General features: G+C 44.7%; 1 protein-coding gene across 1 annotated transcript; it reads right to left on the bottom strand.

Moving 5' to 3' along the window:
* Positions 1-2,067: 2,067 nt before the first annotated feature.
* On the bottom strand, positions 2,068-15,628 carry smx5. Its single transcript, XM_048563825.2, has 5 exons — positions 15,527-15,628; positions 12,252-12,319; positions 6,657-6,687; positions 5,728-5,787; positions 2,068-3,212 (listed from the first exon to the last, which is right to left on the bottom strand). Exons 1-5 carry the CDS (start codon positions 15,527-15,529, stop codon positions 3,087-3,089), a joined length of 288 nt encoding a protein of 95 aa, XP_048419782.1. The 5' UTR covers positions 15,530-15,628; the 3' UTR covers positions 2,068-3,086.
* Between the last annotated feature and the right edge of the window lie 6,179 nt (positions 15,629-21,807).

The following is a 21,807-nucleotide window of genomic DNA, read 5'->3' as shown; positions in this document are numbered from 1 at the left end:
ACCATCACACCTACCTTCACCAGCCCCACCCCTCCTATATTTCCCAGCTCCCTTTGCCCTCCCAATTTCAAAAGAAGAGTCACAACCCAAAACGTCAACATTCCTGCTCCTCTGATGCTACCTAGCCTGCTGTGTGCCTCCAGCTCCACAGTGTGTTGTCTCCTATTTTGATCTGTCCTTTTGTAAAAAATATACACTATACAAACACTTGCAGTCTGCTTTTCTCCTCTGGTGTAAAGAATATTTAATGTATAACAGGGACCTTACATCACTGTCTGGATAATCAATCTAGAGGGGTTGTTTCTTTTATTTACAGGATATGGGCTCCACTAGTTACTACCCTGACAATGTCTTCCACATTGCTGTGGGTCCAGGCCAGACTAGGTAAGGACAGCACACTTCCTTCCCCCATTAGTGAATCAGATGTGTTTTTACGAAAATCAACACTGTTCACACATTACTCTCTACTCCAGATTTTCTTAAAATTCAAATGCTGTAATAGGATTTGAACCCAGGTCCTCAGAACATTGGACTATTAATCCAGAAGTCTGGGCTAGTGACATTACCACTACAGCACCCAAAGTGACAGGAAGGAAGCCATCTAGCTGTCAAGGGATTTTTTTTTGTTACAACCCCATGTAAGACAAATTCTTGATGCTCGCACTTTGCAAGATAGACATTTCTGCTACACTGCTCCCACAGAAGCAGATCAAAGTACTTGTCAAGCAACGGTCCCCTAGTTTAGAACCAACCAGCTCCATTCTGTGCCTTTCCTCTCGCTATTCTGGCAAAAGGTAACATTCTACTCTAGTAGCATCTCAGGAGCACAAAAGCTGACGTTTCGGGCCTAGATCCTTCATCAGGCTCTCTGAAGAAGGGTCTAGGCCCGAAACGTCAGCTTTTGTGCTCCTGAAATGCTGCTTGGCCTGCTGTGTTCATCCAGCTTCACACTTTATTATCTTGGATTCTCCAGCATCTGCAGTTCCCATTATCTCGCATTCTACTCTAGTAAACAGGATTTTCAAAACAGCAAGCATATCTTTACACATATCACCTTGGTTTAAAGAAGCACCTCTCTTTTTAGCCCACAGTCCAAAATAAAAGGAGGAAATAACGAAATAAAAGATCTTTCACAAAGATGAGAGGTCTTATTGAATCAGAGTCCAGGCCTCGTTTGCATGAATAAAGAACATTCTGTGGAAAAGTACAGCTACATAGTGACACATTTATGCAGGGAACGAGTCAAATGTCTGTGGTTACATCAGCTATATGTTGGTTATATCAAGTACTTGAAGTGAAATTTACTTTGAGGTGATGCATCACGTGCCTCAATTCACATGAATTTGTGTCAAATCAGGTTGATATTAAAGTTAAAGCAAAAGTTGCAAAGAGTGAACTCGTCAGTTATTTCTGGCATTACACTTTCCCATGAGGATTATTAACTTTTGAGACTTTATAAAGCTCTAGTTAGGCCCCATTTAGAATACTGTGTCCAATTTTGGGCCCCACGCCTCAGGAAGGACATAGTGGCGCTGGAGCGTGTCCAGCAGAGATTCACACGGATGATCCCTGGAATGGTAGGCCTAACGTACGATGAATGGCTGAGGATCCTGGGATTGTACTCATTAGAATTTAGAAGGTTGAGGGGAGATCTAATAGAAACTTACAAGGTAATGCAGGCTTAGAAAGGGTGGATGCTGGAAAATTGTTTCCGTTAGACGGGGAGACTAGGACCCGTGAGCACAGCCTTAGAATTAGAGGGGGTCAATTTAGAACAGAAATGTGGAAACATTTCTTCAGCCAGGGAGTGGTGGGCCTGTGGAATTCATTGCCACGGAGCGCAGTGGAGGCCGGGACGTTAAATGCCTTCAAGGCAGAGATTGTTAAATTCTTGATCTTGCAAGGCATTAAGGGCTACGGGGAGAGTGCGGGTAAGTGGAGTTGAAATGCCCATCAGCCATGATTAAATAGCAGAGTGGACTCAATGGGCCAAATGGTCTTACTTCCACTCTAATGTCTTCTGGTCTTAACACAGTTGAAAGGGCTAAGAATTCAACAAAAACCAAATTATCTGTTACAGGAATTTTATTTTAATTTTATAGTGATGCTACATCACAATATTCAAAAAGGGGGTCTTCCAGCTGTAAGTACAAAATCAAAAAGCACTTGAACTTTCATTGTAACAAAAATAGCAGATTAGTAATTCTTTTCAAAAAAAAAACTGTACCTCCAGTCAGACAAACTGATTTACTTAAAGTTCACTTTGCAATGCACCAATATTAGTCACAAAGAAAGATTATTTCCGAGGTTGAGCCTAGACCATCTGCAAACAACCCAAACAAGATCCTATCCTACCTGCAACTCTGCTAATTGGTCACTTTCATCCAGCACAGCTACCTCATGTTTGGATCTCTGGCCCTGCATTTCAGCTAACAAACAAGCCTCAGAATGGGCACAAGAATCTCAGCTACTTGTTAAATTGTAAAACAGGTGAGATATTCAGTAATATCTCAGTTTAGTTGCTGAAAACAATTTTGGAAAACTGACACAAATCACATCATTCTTTAAGTTTGATACAAGTTCAAAAGGGATCAAAAATGTGTATTTCCAAATGGATTGCAAAACCAAAACAATTCCAAACAATTTTTAAGAGATGAAAAATCAAAAAGAAAGAAATTTACACTGGTTACACCGGTATTCGGGGAAAGGTAGTTGAAATTGACACACAGGAAGTGATGCACTCTCCTGATTCATCAGGGATTAAAAGGACAGCACTGGTTACCACTGTCATCCAAACTCAGCTAGGTCACTGTGCAATGGGACAGAGAAAGAGAGAGAGAGAAAAACACAACTGCGTCCTTCCTGAGGACATGTGAAGTGGTTGAGACAAGGCTTAACCTATTTGACACCTCAGTTGAGAAAGAGAAATAAACATAACCAATTTACAGTCAATGATGCATAAACAGAAATTTGGTGACATTTAGGTTTTTGGTTTGGTATTTGGCAGCTGAGTTTCAGTGTAAATTTCCATTCTCGTGCATTCCGTCCCCTCTGCTTCTCGATAGTGTCCACACTGCAGTTTAATTTCACTGCTTCTGCTGCATTGCTTCTTTCCTTGCTGCATCCTGCAGCAACTGCGTGTCCACCTCATCAGCTGGGAGTTGTACATAACGCACTACCGAGCCTCGGATAAAGCAGTTCTTCACAGAGAGCTGAATGAAAGAATACTCGGCATTAATGCTGGTGAGTGTAGCGCAAACAATCAGTTGGATTACTTATATAGAGACACAGTTCCCAAAGCTTTCTGCAAGGCACTCAGACAATTTGCAAGGAATACAGATGTAGGATCAAATCAGGAATCTCAGAGTTGATATTTCTTAGAAATTGCCTTGAAGAATGCAAGATAAAATGTCTGACTACATGTTTTTTCCCCAAGCAAAACTAGAGGTCTAAATGATCATTGTTCAAAAGTATAAAGGAAATAAAAGCCATTTCAAAAACAAGACACTGACACAGTAGGGCTCATTTCTCCTAAATTTCTGCAACTTTCAGAGGCTTTTCAACATTAAAAATACTATACATATCCACCTCTTTCTTTTGCCCTATCATCTTGGCCTCCACATATTTACCCACTTTCTTTTACCATAGATCGCGCCTCCACAGTATCCTAATCTCTTTAGTATCATTGCCGAATTCCTACAGTGTGGGAACAGACTATTCTGCCCACCAAGTCCACACCGACTCTCTGAAGAGCATCAGACCCAGACTCAAACTCTCACCCTATGCCTGCATTTCTCATGGCTAATCCAACTCACTTGGACATCTTTAGTCTGTGGGAGGAAACCACAGCACCCAGAGGAAGCCCACGTAGGCAAGGAGAATGTGTAAACCGCACACAGACAGATACCAGGGGCTGGAATTGTCCCCTTCGTGAGGTGTGGGCATCACTGGCACGGTCAGCATTTTTTGTCCATGTCCCTAATTGCCCTTGAATTAACTGGCTTGCTCAGTCATTCGAGGGCAGCAAAAAGCTAGCCACGTTGTTGTGGGTCTGGAATCACATTCAGGTCAGACCACATATGGACTAGAGGTTTCTTTCCCCAGTAGTGAAACGAATGAGTTCTTTTGCAACAAAATGAGGAATGTTGCCGGATAACCATTACTGAGATGAGCTCTCAATTTCTTAATTCATCAAGAGTACTTATATGGCCTGCCCAGTTCGGTTTCTGGTCAATTGTAACCTCTGGAATGCTGATAGAGGGGGAATACAGTGATGATAATGCCCTTGAATGTCATGGGCAATGGTTAGATTCTCCTTTTTTGGAGAGGGTCATTGACTGGCACTTGTGTAGCACAAATCTTACTTGCCATGCATCAAACCAACATCAGACCTAGTGGGGCATCAAGGAGATTTCGCAAAACAGGAGACCAGGAAACAGGTGGAGCAACTCTGCTGGCTGCAGTCATACCTATCACAAAGAAAGATGGCTGTGATTGTCAGAGGTTGACTGTCTCTGTCCAAAATCATCATGGTAGAAGTTCCTCAGGATAGTGCCTCAGATCCAATCACCTTCAACTGCAAGTCAGCTTTCTGTCACAATTAGATCAGAAGTAGGATTGACCACTGATGATTGCACAATGTCCAGCATCATCCATGGCTCCTCAGATATAGAACCGGTACATGTTCATATGCAGTAAGACCTGGACAACATTCAGGCTTGGTCTGACAAGAGGGAATTAACATACATACCAGACAATGAAAATCTGGTGCAGACACAATGTGTTGAGTGGGGTCCTTCTGTAACACCTCTGTGCTCTTAAACGAGAGAGAATCTAATCACCGCCCCTTGATATTCAATGGCATTATCATGTTGAACCCCACACAATCTGCACACTGCGGGAGTTACCATGAACCAGAAGCTGAACTGGGCTGGCTGTATAAATACTGTGGCTACAAGTTGAGAATTCTGAAGAAAGGTAGATCACCTCCTGACTCCCAAAGCCTGTCTACAACCTACAAAGGGACAAGTCAGCAGCGTGACTGAATACACTCCACTTTCTCAGATGATTATGAAATCCAAGGTCAAAAACAACCTAGATGGTCAGCACCTCACCCACTGCCTGAAACATTCACTCCCCAGCTGCTAGCGTAGATTGGTAAGACTGTGTACCAAACTAGATGTGCTGAAACAACTCAAATCAGGCTCTGTAAAAAGACCCTTCAAAATCCCACGATTTCTGCCACTGGAAAGGACAAGGACTGCAGATACGCAGGAATACCAGTTTAACGTTCTAATCAGCCTCTGGGTAGAGAGGTTTCTCATTCTCTTTTGGATTACTTTGCAACTACCTTATAATTAAAGAAGATTAATAAATGTCTATACAACTCAAATAGTTGTATTACCCCATTAAAATAGCACTTGTAAAAATCTGTTAGACAGAAGAAAACTGAAGATTTTTGCAGCATTTGGCTATCATTCATCCATTGCAGAGTTAATGCTAAATTCCTGAGTTTGGTATTGTCTTTCCACACGAGGAGACACTACTATCACCGACCCCCAAAGGGCAACTACCAATATCCTGGTGAGTCAGAAATCAGGAGAAAGACCCCCAGGTTCCACCCACCATTTACCCCATTTTGTTGTCAGCTTGTTTCAGACCACCGGAACGAACGTTTATTCGAATACAATTCCTGCAGGAGGCTCAATAATTGTGCACAGCACTCACCATGTGTGGATATTTCTCTGGGTCAGTGACACTTATGTCTGTCAGCTTGATGTTCAAATACTGAAAGGATAAAGAGACAGTGAAAACGTCCTGCAAAATATCACTTACACATCATTCAGGGAGAGTGAAATACTTCTGGCACAGGAATAGGCCATTCAGCCCAATGCTCGGATCATGCTCAACTTTCAGAGAGGTTCAGTAAATAAATAATGCTTTCACAGTACTCATGGAAATCATAACCTGGAGAAGCACACCATATGATCTGCCAAGCATGCTCAATAAGATCATGGCTGATCGTCAGTTCAACTCCACCTTCCCCCACACACCCCAGATCCCTTGATTCCCCCAACATTTCCAAACATTTGACAAGGATTATCCCCTGGGGCAGAGAATCCCACTGAATTAAACCCCTTGAGTGAAGCCATTTCTCATCTCAGTGGGAAATGATCAGACATATCCTGAAACCATAGCACCTGTATTCAAAGATTCCCCAGTCAAGAGGAAACAGCCAGCGAGTGTCCACCCTGTCAAACCCCTTCAGAACCCTGTATATTTCTATCTCACTCTAAACCCCAGAGATTTCAAACCCACTTTAGACAGGGTGACAGGGCAGCAGGGCAAGTCATCCCAGGAGCCAGTAACAAGGATCTACAACATGGACAATGCTCCCCTCCCAAGCAAACACTAGTATATGTTTGAAGAGATGGTCAGTAACACACAGTGGATTAAACATTTCCTTTAAAAAAAGAAAGGCTTTTTGGGAAAGAGGTTAAGTCCAGGTTGGAATCAAGCATCAAATTCAAGGGAATAAATAATTACACGCTCAATGCTCGCCCTGATTTGTAGCTTGAAGGTTGTTCCACACAGCTTTGAAGTTCAATGAAGCTACACTTTAGTGTTAATTCACTGCCAAAACATGCAACCCTCACCTGATCAACTGAGTGCAGCGTTCCACAGATACTAAAAATAAATGGGAGGAAAATAATATATTATTATGTTTGTATTAGAGTTTAGGCATTATCATTCTTTCCAAATGTACAGCACACAGCTTCCCATTGTCAGTCTTAAAAATATTCACAGCACAAGTCATTCAGCTCAATTAGTCCAACAGAGTGCCCCTACCCTCAGAAGCCACCTCTCTGTCACAGTAAGGTCCACATGCTAATCATACTCTGGGCAGTAAGGAAGTAGCTTCTCCCAGATTCCACACTGGACTAACAAATGACCGTCTTACATTGACAGCCTGTAGACCAAGTCCCATCAATCAAGACCAAGTGCTATACGGACAACTCAAACTTATCAAAAGAACACGCAGTCAGTCACAGCCAAATACCATCTGCACCAAGGTGAAGTCGGCAAAGACTGGGAACGCTCAGGTCAAGCAGAAGGGGATACAAAGACAATTCATGTTGCAGATCAGTGACAACTTTTCTTATTGAAACAAGTGATGCAAGCACTGCAAAACCAGCTCCAAACACGAGTCACAGTGGACTCAAACATAGAAAATAGGAAAAACAGGTCTTGAGATTGCTCTGCCATTCAAAATGATCATGGCTGATCATCCAACTCACTACACTGTTCTCCCTTTCTCCCCATAACAGTTGATATTTCTAATACCATTAGTCCCATGAACTATATCTACATCTTTCTTGAAAGCCCTCAACGTTTTTAACCTCAACAGTTTCATGTAACAGAGCATTTTAAAGGCTCACCACTCTCTGGGTAAAGAAATTTCTCAACTGTCCTAAAAGTTCTAACTCTGATCCTTTATAGTCAGTCTGTTGAAACTTCTTCATGCTCTCTCAACAGCTAAAGCATCCTTCCTCTGATAACGAGGTGGCCACAACTGCATACACTACTCCAGGAGCAGTCTTAACAATGCGCTGTACAGTTACAGCGAGACTCCCTGCACCTATACACAAATCTTGCTATCAAGGTCAACATTTTGCCTTCATCAGCACCTGCACACTTACTTTCAGCAACCGGTGCGCTTGGATACTCAGGGCTTGTTGTACAATTTTCTTTTTCTAATCCATCAAATGATAATCTGACTGTGTTTTCCCCAAGTGGATAACCTCATTATCCATATTATTCAGCATCTGCCATTTATTTGCACACTTACTGAACTTGTCCAAAACAAGCTGGATGATCTCTGGACACAGAGCATCTCCTCACAGCAAACCCTCTCAGAGTTTTGTCTCATCAGCGAACCTGGAGGTATAACATGTAGTTTCCTCATCTAATTCGTCAATATATTGTGACTAGCTGGAGTTCAAGCCTGCCACTCTGAAAGCAGACGCTATTCTCTTCCTGCGAACTAGTTTTGTTTCATACATGACCTCCAATCCCACAGGGCTTTAGTTTTGCAGGCTAAACTCTTATGTGGGACTTTATCGACAGCCATCTGTAACATTAACCGTTTCTCTCTCCATAGGTGCTGCCAGACTTGAGTTTCTCCAGCAATTTGTTTTTGAATCTCAGATGGCCAGCATCCACAGTAGTTTGTTTTCATTACTGCCAAGACCAACTTTTATTGTCCGATCCTATTTGCCCTGAGGTGGCAAATTAACTTCTCGAAACACTGCAGTCCATGTGCTGTAGGCAGACCTACAATGCCACGAGGGAGGGAAATTCAGGGTTTTGACACAGCGATACTGAAGGAATGGCAATATATTTCCAAGTCAGAATTAGAATTAGGGGCTTGGAGGGGAACTTGCAGGTCATGGTCTTCCCACAGATCTGCTGCCCGTGTCATTCGAAATGGTGAAGGTTGGGAAGGCACTGTCTGAAGGATCATTGGTGAATTTCAGCAGTGGATCTCTTAGAAGGTACCCACTCATGTACTGAGTATTGGTGGAGGAGGGAGTGGATGTGGTACCTATCAAGCTGGTTGCTTTGTCCTGCATAGCATCAAGTTTTTGGATCAGCATTTTTCCACGTCAAAGACAATTCTGAGGATGCACTTGAGGTAGCGAGTGCAGAGAACAGGCAAGAATTTCAACGGCCATAGCCAAGTGTGACTCCATAGCACCACCACTGATTGAGCTGGCCAAGATTTAAAGGCCTGCGGTAAATGGTGACAGAACAAAGAGGGAAAGATATACTGGAGCTCAGTGCAAACACTTCTGCTTATGACAGTTTTGGTAGGAGTGGGTACCACATTGTTCCAGAGACAAGGTCCCATATTCACTGTGAAGATGACCTCTACTGTCCTGTAGGACATTACCACTGTGCTGAATGGGACAGATTTCCAACAGATTTCGCAGCTCAAGACTGGGCCTCCACAAGGGACTGAGAGTCATCAGCAACAGAATTGCATACAATCACAATCTGCAATCTGCAATCTCATGGCCCAGCATAGCCTGCACTCTAACAACATCAAGCCAAGAAATCAATCCTGGTTGGAAGAAAACTGAAGGATAACATACCAGAACTAGTACTAGATATAGATCACAGAATCCCTAAGCGTGGAAACAGGCCCTTCAGTCCAACAAGTCCACACCAACCCTCAGAGCATCCAACCCTGACCCTTACCCCTACAACCCACCTAATCTACCTATCCCCCAACATTAGGGGTAATTTAGCATGGCTAATCCACCTTAGCCTGCACACCTCTGGACTGTGGGAGGAAGCCGCAGCACCCGGAGGAAATCCATGCAGACACAGGGAGAACGTGCAAACTCCACACAGACAGTCGCCGAGCGTGGAATCGAACCCGGGTTCCTGGCACTGTGAGGAAGCAATGCTAATCACTGAGCCACCTTGCCACCCTAAAAGTATGTTGTCAATCTGGTGAAGGACTACTCACGTGCCAAACAATGGAAGCAACATGTAATAGGCAGACTAAAGGAATCAGACCTAAGTTCTGTAATCCTACCACATCCAGTTGTGAATAGTGGTGGACAATTAAACAACTCTGAAGGCAGGGGCTCCACAAATATCCCCATCTTCAATAAGTTACAACGATCTTTAACGAGACAGTCAGACAGCATAGATACTGATCCTTCAGTCCAATCAGTTCATGCCGATTATAATCCTAAAGAAAACTAGTCCTATCTGTCTGCACGTGACCCATATCCCTCCCATGTGCCTGCACGTGACCCAGTTCTTATTCATGTACTTATCTAAATGTCTTTTAAATGTTGTAACTTCAACACATCCATCACTTCCCCTGGAAATTGATTCCTCACACAAGCCACTGTGTAAAACAATTTACCCCTCAAGTCTTTTTTTAAAATTTCTCCTCTCACCTTAAAAATATGACCCCTTGTCTTGAAATCAATCACCCTAGCAAAAAGACACCTGCCATTCACCTTACCTGCACCCACATGTTATAAACCTTTCTAAGGTCACTTCCCAGTCTCCTATGCTCCAGGGAAAAAAGTCCCTGCCTAACCAGCCTCTCCTTATAACTCAAGCCTTCCATACTCGGCAACATCCTGGCAAATGACTTTTGAACCTTCTCCAGCTTCATAATAATCAGAAATAATAATGGTCAATCCTCCTTAACATCCTCTGGTATCAATGGTGGCAGGATCTCCACTCTTCAACCATGTAGTATCAAGCAACAGCTACGGGCCGTAAAATTACTTCAGCAATAGTACCAAAGACTTATGCTCCTGAACTTACCATGCCTCTAGCTAAGGAGTGGTTGCACAGCTAGAACTCTAACATACATCAGACAGTTTCATGTAACTCCCATCAACATTCTGGAAGTTATCACTGACCTGAAATTGAACTGGACTAACCACATAGATACTGTGGCTACAAGGCCAGGCCAGAAGCTAGGAATACTGCAGCAAGTAACTGCCTCTTGACTTCCCCAAGTCAGTCCACCGTCTACAAGGCACAAATCAGGATGGAATATAGGCCATTTGCTTGGATGAGTGCAGCTCCAACAACACAAAACCAACACCATCCAGGACAAAGTAACCCACTTGACTTGCACCACATTTACCACCTTCAACATTCACTCCTGACACATGGTATACCATCAGCAAGATGCAAAAGCTCCACAGAAGCCTTTCAAACATATGACCTTTACAACCTAGAAAGACAAGGACAGCAGGCACGACATTCAAATTCCTAAGCTACTCACCATCTATATTTGGAAATATATCACTATTCCCTTGCTGTCACTTGGTCAAAAATCTTAAATTCCCCTCTTAACAGCATTGGGAGTGTTCCTACACCATGAACTACAGCAGCTCATGAACTCACCATGCCTACTCTAGGGTAATTAGGGATAAACAATAAATGCTGATCTATTCAACACTGCTCACATCACATCAATTTGCAGGTTTTCAACCTATTAAAGTCTGATATTACATTTTCTCTTTAAAAAGTCACCTGTGTCTACTGGCAGGGAGTTAGTTTGCTTTGTTGCTACTCAGATATAGGTGCCCGTAGAATAAAATGAAAATCACAGAATCCCTAGTGTGGATAAGAAGCCATTTGGGCCACCAAGCCTACACCAACACTCCAAAAATGCTCAAACATCTTAGAGTCACAGAATCCCAACACTGTGGAAGCAGGCCATTCCGCCCAATGAATCCACATCGACTCTTCAAAGGGTATTGTCCCCAGGGCCAAACACCACCACCCAACCCCTCTCCCCCCCCATCCCTGAAACCCTGCATTTCCCATGGCTCACCCACCCGGCCTGCAGATCCCTGGACACAATGGACAATTTAGCATGGCCAGTCTACCTCGGCTGCACATCTGTGGGGAGAAACCAGAGCACTTGGGGGAGAAAACAGGCAGAACGTGTAAACTCTACAGACAGTTGCCTGAGGGTGGAATTAAAACCAGTTCCCTGGTGCTGTGATGCAGCACTGCTAACCACTGAGCCACCCATCTTATGAATGTGTTACCTTCAAAATACTGAAGAAAAGTAAACAGGTAGATAATACTTCATCCATTTTACATTGTCCATATGCTTTTCCAAAAGTGTGTTTTGGATACAGTAATCCCTTATCTGGAATGGTGTTGCTACCTCAGGGGACAGACTACAACTTTTGATGACCATGATCCAACCAAGTAGGTGCAGTTACAACCTCAATGCACTTTTAAACAGTTTCAAACCGCAAGTGGGATTTTCTTGTCTCTTTAAGCAAAATCTGATGGATTTTAACATCAATTGTTCACCGTAATGAATAGTTGGATTGATTTCAATCAATTAAATACATAGACGCAGCGTTCTGAACAATCAACAGTTCAAGCACTACTCCCAAATGCATTTTTTCTTCTCCTTCATTTATAATAAGAGCAACGGCTAGACAAATTAAAAAAGAACACACTGATCTTAAATAAGCTCATGCAGTATTCCACTGAGCAGTCACATTTAGACTGTATGTGTAGCCACTTATCACCTTATAAATGAAGGCATCATTTATTGCAATATTCCTTTTTGTTTTGAAGAAAAGTTAACGCCACTAGTAGAGAGCTTGGTCACAACACTCACCAATGACATTACTTATACAGCCACACTTCACCCTACTGACACAAGCACAAGGAGAACTTACCTGAGATCATTCTTTAACTCGACAACAACATCTTTCCCAACTAGGGATTTGAAAAACGAATAAAACAACTGAAACAAAGATAAAAGAATGAGCTCAGGAATTCTTGTGTAATCAAAACAGCTAAATTTAAAACTTTGTTGGATCATGTGTGAATAAAGGGAGTCAGCATGGCTTTGAGGGGGGCAGGTCATGCCTTACAAATCTTATTGAGTTCTTTGAGGAAGTCACGAGACAGGTTGATGAGGGTCGAGCAGTGGACGTGGTGTACATGGACTTCAGCAAGGCATTTGATAAGGTTCCCCACGGCAGGCTCATTCATAAAGTCAGGAGGTATGGGATACAGGGTGATTTGGCTGACAGGAGGCAGGGAGTGGTTGTAGATGGTAAGTATTCTGCCTGGAGGTCAGTGCTGAATGGTGTCCCGCAGAGCTCTGTTCTTGGGCTTCTGCTCTTTGTACTTTTTATAAATGACTTGGATGAGGAGGTTGAGGGGTGGGTTAGTATGTTTGCTGATGACAAAGGTTGGAGGTGCCGTTGATAGTATCGAGGGCTATTGCTAGCTTCAGTGAGACATTGACAGAACGCAGAGCTGGGCTGAGAAATGGCAGATGGAGTTCAACCTGGATAAATGCGAAGTGATGCATTTTGGAAGGTCGAACTTAAATGCTGAATTTAGGATTAAAGGCAGGATTCTCGGCAGTGTGGAGGAACAGCGGGATCTTGGTGTTCAAGTGCATAGCTCCCTCAAAGTTGCCACCCAAGTGGATAAGGTTGTTAAGAAAGCATATGGTGTTTTGGCTTTCATTAACAAGGGGATCGAGTTTAAGAGCCACGAGGTTATGCTGCAGCTCTACAGAACCCTGGTGAGACCACACTTGGAATATTGTGTCCAGTTCTGGTTGCCCTATTATAGGAAAGATGTGGAGGCTTTGGAGAGGGTGCAAAGGAGGTTTACCAGGATGCTGCCTGGACTGGAGGGCTTGTCATGAGGAGAGGTTGACTGAGCTTGGACTTTTCTCTCTGGAGAGAAGGAGGAAGAGAGGTGACCTGATCGAGGTGTACAAGGTAATGAGAGGCATGGATAGAGTCGATAGCCAGAGACTTTTCCCCAGGGCAGGATTGAATGCCACGAGGGGTCATAGTTTTAAGGTGTTAGGAGGAAGGTACAGAGGAGACGTCAGAGGGAGGTTCTTCACCCAGAGAGCTGTGAGCGCATGGAATACTTTACCAGTGGTAGTCGTGGAAGCAGAATCATTAGTGACATTTAAGTGACTGCTGGACATGCACATGGACAGCAGTGAATTGAGGGGAATGTAGGTTAGGTTATTTTATTTTTGGATTAAGATTATTCCACGGCACAACATCGTGGGCTGAAGGGCCTGTACTGTGCTGTACTTTTCTATGTTCTATGGCAAAGCTCAACAACTTCCTGCGCTTGACTGAGTCAAATGGTTATGACATTAAGTTGCTTTTTAAAAATTCTTTAAATGGAATGTGGGAATGACCAGCACAGCCACCACCCTTCTCCTTTACCCAATCTCTCTCTTCGCGCTCTCTCTTGCCTCCTTACTATCTCTCTCCCTCCCCTCCCCCTTTCCTCTGTGTCTCTCCTTCCCTCCCCCAATCTGTGAAACTCTCCACTCTTCCTTCCATCCTTCTCTCCTACTCACCCAATGAGACACACACAGTCTCTCTCTCTCTCTCTCTCTCTCTCCCCCCCCTCCCCCTCTCACCCCCCACCCCTCACCATCACTATAGGGCTCTGTCTAGAACACAGAACATAGAACACTACAGCGCAGTACAGGCCCTTCGGCCCTCAATGTCACGCCAACCTGTGAAACCAAACTGAAGCCCATCTAACCTACACTATTCCATTATTATCCATATGCTTATCCAATGACCATTTAAATGCCCTTAAACTTAGGCAAGTCTACAACTGTTGCAGGCAGGGCATTCCACGCTCTTACTACTCTGAGTAAAGAACCTACCTCTATATCTGTCCTATATCTATTACCCCTCAATTTAAAGCTATGTCCCCTCATGTTAGCCATCACTATCTGAGGAAAAAGGCTCTCACTGTCTACCCTATCTAATCCTCTGATCATCTCGTATGTCTCTATTAGGTTACCTCTTAACCTTCTTCTGTCTAATGAAAACAGCGTCAAGTCTCTCAGCCTTTCCTCATAAGGCCTTCCCTCCATACCAGGCAACATCCTGGTAAATATCCTCTGCACCCTTTCCAACGCTTCCACATCCTTCCTATAATGCAGCGACTAGGACTGTAAGCAATACTCCACGTGCAGCCGCAGAGTTTTGTACACGTGCAACATGACCTCATGGCTCCGAAACTCAATCCCTCTACCAATAAAACTTAACACACCGTACACCTTCTTAACAACCCTATCAACCTGGGTGGCAACTTTCAGGGATCGATGTACATGGACACAAGGATCTCTCTGCTCATCCACACTACCAAGAATCTTACTATTAGCCCAGTACTCTGGATTCCTGTTGCTCCTTCCAAAGTGAATCACCTCACACTTTTTCATATTAAACTCCATTTGCCACCTCTCAGCTCATCTCTGCAGCTTATCTAATGTCCCTCTGTAACCCACCACATCCTTCCACACTCTCCATAACTCCACCGACTTTAGTGTCATCTGCAAATTTACTAACCCATCCTTCTATGCTCTCATCCAGGTCATTTATAAAAATTACAAACAGCAGTGGCCCCAAAACAGATCCTTGCGGTACACCACTAGTAACTAGTCTCCAGGATGAACACTTCCCATCAACTACCACCCTCTGTCTTCTTTCAACTAGCCAACTTCTGATCCAAACCGCTAAATCACCCTCAATCACATGCCTCCGCATTTTATGCAATAGCCTACCGTAGGGTCTTTCAACCTGCTTCTCTACTCCGTCCCCCGGTCTGGTCTCTGTGAGACAGTCACTCACACTCTATCTCCGTCCCTATCCCTCCACTTCCTACCTCCTCACTCACTCACTCTTGCCCCCCGGCCTGGTCCCTGTCCCTGTGAGACTCTCTCCCTCAACCCCCCCGGCCCGGTCCCTGTAAGACTCTCCCTCACCACCCCACCCCGGGCCCGGTCCCTGTGAGACTCTCTCTCCCCCCCGGGCCCGGTCCCTGTGAGACTCTCTCTCCCTCCCCGGGCCCGGTCCCTGTGAGACTCTCTCTCCCTCCCCGGGCCCGGTCCCTGTGAGACTCTCTCTCCCCCCCGGGCCCGGTCTCTCTCAGACCCTCTCTCACTCACCATGGCACCGACAATGACGGCAGCTCCCAGTCAAACCGGTTCAAACCCGCGGCGCCTGCGCGCGGACGGACCGCCCGATATCGCGAGAATTCCGCCGATCCCTGCCCACTGTGTCACCTGTGTTCCCGCCTTTTCGTTTGATTGACGTGCTACCAGCCTGCCAAGCGGCTGGAAGTATTCATCCGGCTGCACATTGGGCTTAAGGCGAGAGGGGAAAGATTTAAAAGGGATTCGAGGGGCTACGTTCCCGCGCAGAGGGTGGTGTACATGTTGTTTGAGCTGCTGGAGGCGAATACAGTTACAATGACAACATTTAGAAGACGTTTGGACGGGTACGTGGTTAGGAGGGATATTGTCCAAGTGCAGGTAGGTAGAGTTCAGTTTAGGAAACCTGGTCGCCCTGTAATTGGCCAAAGGGTCGGTTTCCATGCTGCATGAGTTTGACTCAAAAGTTCTGTGAACACTTGAGAGAAATACACCAGCAGGGATGCTGGGATAGACCAGAGTAACAAGATTGATAAGGCTGCTGTACTAGAGCTAACGTGGATTAAATGGATGGAATGGCCACCTCCTGTCCTTTCATGACTCAATGAGTGAAACAAAGCTAATCATTCAGGCTGATGACTCTTCATCCAGTACTGGATAAAGCTAGAGATGCAACAACTTTGCTGCAAGTACAGGGGCAGAGCAAGAGGAGATTAGAGGAAAGAACAAGAGAGAATGCCTGTGAGATGGTTGAAGAGATGAAATGCACCTTCCCTGTGAGGCTGAATGCAAACTGAAGATTAGGCAACTTACCTTTTCATTGTAACGCAGTGTGGAGCTGGAGGAACACAGCAGGCCAGGCAGCATCAGAGGAGTAGGAAAGTTGATTTTTTTTAGGGTAAGGATGCTTCTTCAGAATTTCTGGATTTCTGAAGAAGGGTCCTGACCTGAAACATCAACTTTCCTACTCCTTTACTGCCTCTGACACCAGCATTGACTGTTCTTACTATCTCATCTTTCAATAAGGCAGTTTGTAAGATCACACAGAAATTTCTGATCATAGCTTTTGACTCCATTTTGTAACTTTAAAAATCTTTTTTTAAATGCCATTTGATGCTGATTTATATCCTTTCACCACACACCTTTGGCATTTTCACACCTAATTGTCACCCCAATTTTAGCGTACCCCATGTACCATCATCCTTTTCTTCATTTGATTTCTGCTGCCTTCCAGCCTATCATAAACCTTCCATCTTGTCGTCATCTTCTACTCTCACTCTTCCTCGTCATCGTCAATCCCACATCTGTTTATCTTGCACTGGGGTGGAATGTACTGCCAGGTGTGGTGGTGGTGAAGGCAGATACAATAGAGGCAATAGGATTTTTAGATAAGCCCATGAATATGCAAGGAATGGTGGGATATTTTTCAAGGGCAGGAAGGGATTAGTTTCATTTGGTGTCCTTTTTGGCACAACATAGTGGGCTGAAGGGCCCATTCCTGTGCTGTGCAGTTCTGTGTTCATGCCTGACCAGGATTTCATTCAGAATACTGCTGAAGTGATACATTTCCTGGAAAGTACAGTGAGACAGGTCACGGCATCATATGTGACTCAGTTGTCAAGGGAAAGAAGAAGACAGGATGTGTGATAGTGGTGGAAGCGTCTTAGTTCAGAGAATAGAATGTTTTCTTTCACCCACAGATGTTACTCCAGGATGTCAGAGTGCCTTTCTTTTGTAAGGATGCAGGATGTCACTAGGCAGTTGCAAACATGGTGAAATGGGGGTTGATCAGCTGGAGATCATAGTTCATATAGGTACCAACAACAGACGTAAATGAGGATTCAGATTCAGCAGGCATGTTTTAGGGAGATAAAGGAGAGTTTATTAAGCAGGAAGTCAACATCAGTATTCAGTAATGAGGCCCAATCCTCATCATGAAAAAGGGTGACGTGAGAGCAAAGTTGCAAGGCTTACCCATTAAGATGCAGGAGTAAAATTACACCATTTGACCCATCAAGGTGCTCCATCATTCAATTCAATCATGGTTGATCTGATAAGCCTCAACTACTTATCTACCTTTCTCCCATAACCCTTCTTTCCCTTACTGACTAAATCCTGTCTATCTCAGCCTTGAGGGAGGCCAGGGAAAAAATTGCTAAAGCATTGAAGGACATCTTTGGGCACAGTTGAGGTCGCAGGGGACTGAAGAATAGCCAATGTTGTGCCATTATTTAAGAAAGGTAACAGGGATAATCCTGGAAATTACAGGCTATGAGTCTTACATCAGTGGTAGGGAAATTAGTGGAAAAGTCTCAGAGCCAAAATATAAATGCGTTTTGAAGCAAATGGACTTATTAACGATAGACAGCATGGTTTTGCAGGGAGGTCGTGCTTCACTAACTTGATCAAGTGTTTTTAGGAGGTGATAAAGATGATTGATGGGGAAAGAGCGTTTGATGTTGTCCGTGTGGATTTCAGTAAAGCCTTTGACAAGGTCCCTTGTGGCAGATTGGTACAAAAGGTGAAGTCAGATAGTATCAGGGTGGGCTGGCAAGGTGGATGCAGAACTGCCTCAATCATAGGAGACAGAAGGAAACGGTGGAGGGATGCTTTTTGGAATGGAGGATTGTGACTAGTGGTGTTCAACGATCAGTTCTGAGTCCTCTGCTAGTTGTGGTCTATGCAAATAGCTGATCCAATTAATAACTTTGCAGACAATACAAAGATTGGTGGAGTTGTGGATAGTGAGAAGGATCATCAGAGGATACGTCAGGATATAAATCATTTGGAGGCATGGGCAGAAAAATTTTATCTGGGCAAAATGTGAGGCGATGCTCTTTGGAAGGTCAAATACAGGTAGAAATTATACAATGAACGGCAGAACCTTTAGGTTCAGGAATTGGTATGCAGAGGGATCTGGGTGTGCACATCAACAGATCACTGAAGGTGGCAGGGCAGGTAGCTAAGGTAATAATAAAGGCCTTTGGCATGTTTGCCTTCATTGGAAAGGGCATTAAGTACAAAGATGGGCAAGTTATGTTGCAGCTTTATTGAACTTTAAAGACCACACTTGGAGTATTGTGTACATTTATGTTCACCACGCCACCGGAAGGATATGGATGCTTTGGAAAAGGTACCGAAAAGATTTACCAGGATGTTGCCTGATATGGGGGATTTTAGCAATGAACAACAATTTGATAGATTAAGATTGTTTTCACTGGAATGCAGGCGGTTGGATGGTGACCTGATAGAAGCTTATAAGATTGTGAATGGCAGGGGTAGAGTGGAAAGTGTGGGCCTTGTTCCCAGGGTGGAGGGGGTCAATTACTAGGGACACAGGTTCAAGGGGCGATGGGGGAAGTTTAAAAGAGACGTGCAAACCAACTTTTTCACACAAAGGGTGTTGAGTTCCTGGAACATGTCGCCAGAGGAGTTGTTGGAAGCAGATACAATCGCAGCATTCAAGAAACACCTGGACAGATTCATGAATGGGAAGAAAATAAAGGGATATAGATCCTGTAAGTGAAGACGTCTTTAGTGAGGAAGGGCAAAATGTGTTGGCACAGGCTTAGAGGGCCAAAGGGCCTGCTCCTGTGCTGTATTGTTCTTTGAATACATTTAATGATACAGCCTTGACAACTTTCTACAGCAAAGAATTCCACAGATACACTTACACTTACTTTATAATAATAATATGGGACATATTATTAACTTGGATAAGTTAGGGAAAATCAGCATGATCTTGTTAATGGTGAAATGTCAATTAATCTGTTTCTTTTTAAATAAGGTCAGAAAGTGGGTTGATGAGGGTGTTACTGTGGATGTGGTGTTCATAAACTTCCAGACAGCATTTGACAAAGGGACAAATAGCAAGATTACATGCCAAGTTGCAACCCATAAACTAAAAGGGACAATGGCAGCATGGACAGGAAACACAGCATATTAGTGAACAAGATAATAAAATGTGAGGCTGGATGAACACAGCAGGCCAAGCAGCATCTCAGGAGCACAAAAGCTGACGTTTCGGGCCTAGACCCTTCATCAGAGAGGGGGATGGGGGGAGGGAACTGGAATAAATAGGGAGAGAGGGGGAGGCGGACCGAAGATGGAGAGTAAAGAAGATAGGTGGAGAGAGTGTAGGTGGGGAGGTAGGGAGGGGATAGGTCAGTCCAGGGAAGACGGACAGGTCAAGGAGGTGGGATGAGGTTAGTAGGTAGATGGGGGTGCGGCTTGGGGTGGGAGGAAGGGATGGGTGAGAGGAAGAACCGGTTAGGGAGGCAGAGACAGGTTGGACTGGTTTTGGGATGTAGTGGGTGGGGGGGAAGAGCTGGGCTGGTTGTGTGGTGCAGTGGGGGGAGGGGATGAACTGGGCTGGTTTAGGGCTGCAGTGGGGGAAGGGGAGATTTTGAAACTGGTGAAGTCCACATTGATACCATATGGCTGCAGGGTTCCCAGGCGGAATATGAGTTGCTGTTCCTGCAACCTTCGGGTGGCATCATTGTGGCAGTGCAGGAGGCCCATGATGGACATGTCATCAAGAGAATGGGAGGGGGAGTGGAAATGGTTTGCGACTGGGAGGTGCAGTTGTTTGTTGCGAACCGAGCGGAGGTGTTCTGCAAAGCGGTCCCCAAGCCTCCGCTTGGTTTCCCCAATGTAGAGGAAGCCACACCGGGTACAGTGGATGCAGTATACCACATTGGCAGATGTGCAGGTGAACCTCTGCTTAATGTGGAATGTCAAACAACTGCACCTCCCAGTCGCAAACCATTTCCACTCCCCCTCCCATTCTCTTGATGACATGTCCATCATGGGCCTCCTGCACTGCCACAATGATGCCACCCGAAGGTTGCAGGAACAGCAACTCATATTCCGCCTGGGAACCCTGCAGCCATATGGTATCAATGTGGACTTCACCAGTTTCAAAATCTCCCCTTCCCCCACTGCATCCCTAAACCAGCCCAGTTCATCCCCTCCCCCCACTGCACCACACAACCAGCCCAGCTCTTCCCCCCCCCCCACCCACTACATCCCAAAACCAGTCCAACCTGTCTCTGCCTTCCTAACCGGTTCTTCCTCTCACCCATCCCTTCCTCCCACCCCAAGCCGCACCCCCAGCTACCTACTAACCTCATCCCACCTCCTTGACCTGTCCGTCTTCCCTGGACTGACCTATCCCCTCCCTACCTCCCCACCTACACTCTCTCCACCTATCTTCTTTACTCTCCATCTTCGGTCCGCCTCCCCCTCTCTCCCTATTTATTCCAGTTCCCTCCCCCCATCCCCCTCTCTGATGAAGGGTCTAGGCCCGAAACGTCAGCTTTTGTGCTCCTGAGATGCTGCTTGGCCTGCTGTGTTCATCCAGCCTCACATTTTATTATCTTGGAATCTCCAGCATCTGCAGTTCCCATTATCTCTGATATTAGTGAACAGTTTTTTTTTCCAGACTGCAGGATGTTGAACAATGGCATTACCCAATGACTTTGACTTCTTCATCCTAATATATATCACTGACTACTCTTTGGTGTAACGGATACAATCTTGAAATTAGCAGATGACACAGAGCAAGGAAACAGTAAGACATTTAGTGACAGACTTCAAGAGTGCATAGAGAAGCTGAAGACATGAACAACTAAGTGACAGCAAAAATAGAGAATCGTAGTGTGATGCATTTTGATTGGAAGAGTGAGGAGAGATAATGCAAACTAAAGGATACAATTCTAATGGGGTGAACGAAGAGAGACCTGGGAGTATATGCACATAAATCATTGAAGGTAACATTGCAGGTTGAGAGTGTGGTTGGAAAACAAATAGGATTGTGGGCTTAATAAATAGAGGCAGGGGGTACAAAAGCAAGGAAACTGTTTTGGTTTCAACTGAAATACTGTGTATAATTCCTGGCTTGGCATTTTACAAAATTGGGAAAGCATTAATGACACTGCGGAAAAGATTACATCCCGGGATGAGGGACTTCAGTTATTTGACAAGATTGGAGAAGTTGTCTTTGTTCCCCTGAGGTGACAGGAATTTGAGAGGAGATTTACTAGGATGTTGCCTGGTATGGAGGGAAGGTCTTACGAGGAAAGGCTGAGGGACTTGAGGCTGTTTTCATTAGAGAGAAGAAGGTTGAGAGGTGACTTAATTGAGACATATAAAATAATCAGAGGGTTAGGTAGGGTGGATAGATTAGATTCCCTACAGTGTGGAAACAGGCCCTTTGGCCCAACAAATCCACACTGCCTCTTGGAGCATCCCACCCAGACCCATCCCCTGTGAACCCACACAACCCTGAACACTGT

Source organism: Stegostoma tigrinum, chromosome 34 (assembly GCF_030684315.1).
Source record: "Stegostoma tigrinum isolate sSteTig4 chromosome 34, sSteTig4.hap1, whole genome shotgun sequence".
Lineage (NCBI taxonomy): Eukaryota > Metazoa > Chordata > Chondrichthyes > Orectolobiformes > Stegostomatidae > Stegostoma > Stegostoma tigrinum.
Note: the sequence above shows the minus strand (reverse complement) of the source record. Positions and strands in the feature narration are given on the sequence as shown.

Coding starts and splice junctions, on each gene's coding strand:
- smx5 (XM_048563825.2), bottom strand. Junction 6,688..12,251: donor GAGTTAAAGAATGATCTCAG/GTAAGTTCTCCT, acceptor ATTTATTTTTAG/TATCTGTGGAACGCTGCACT. Junction 3,213..5,727: donor CAGAGAAATATCCACACATG/GTGAGTGCTGTG, acceptor TCTTTCATTCAG/CTCTCTGTGAAGAACTGCTT.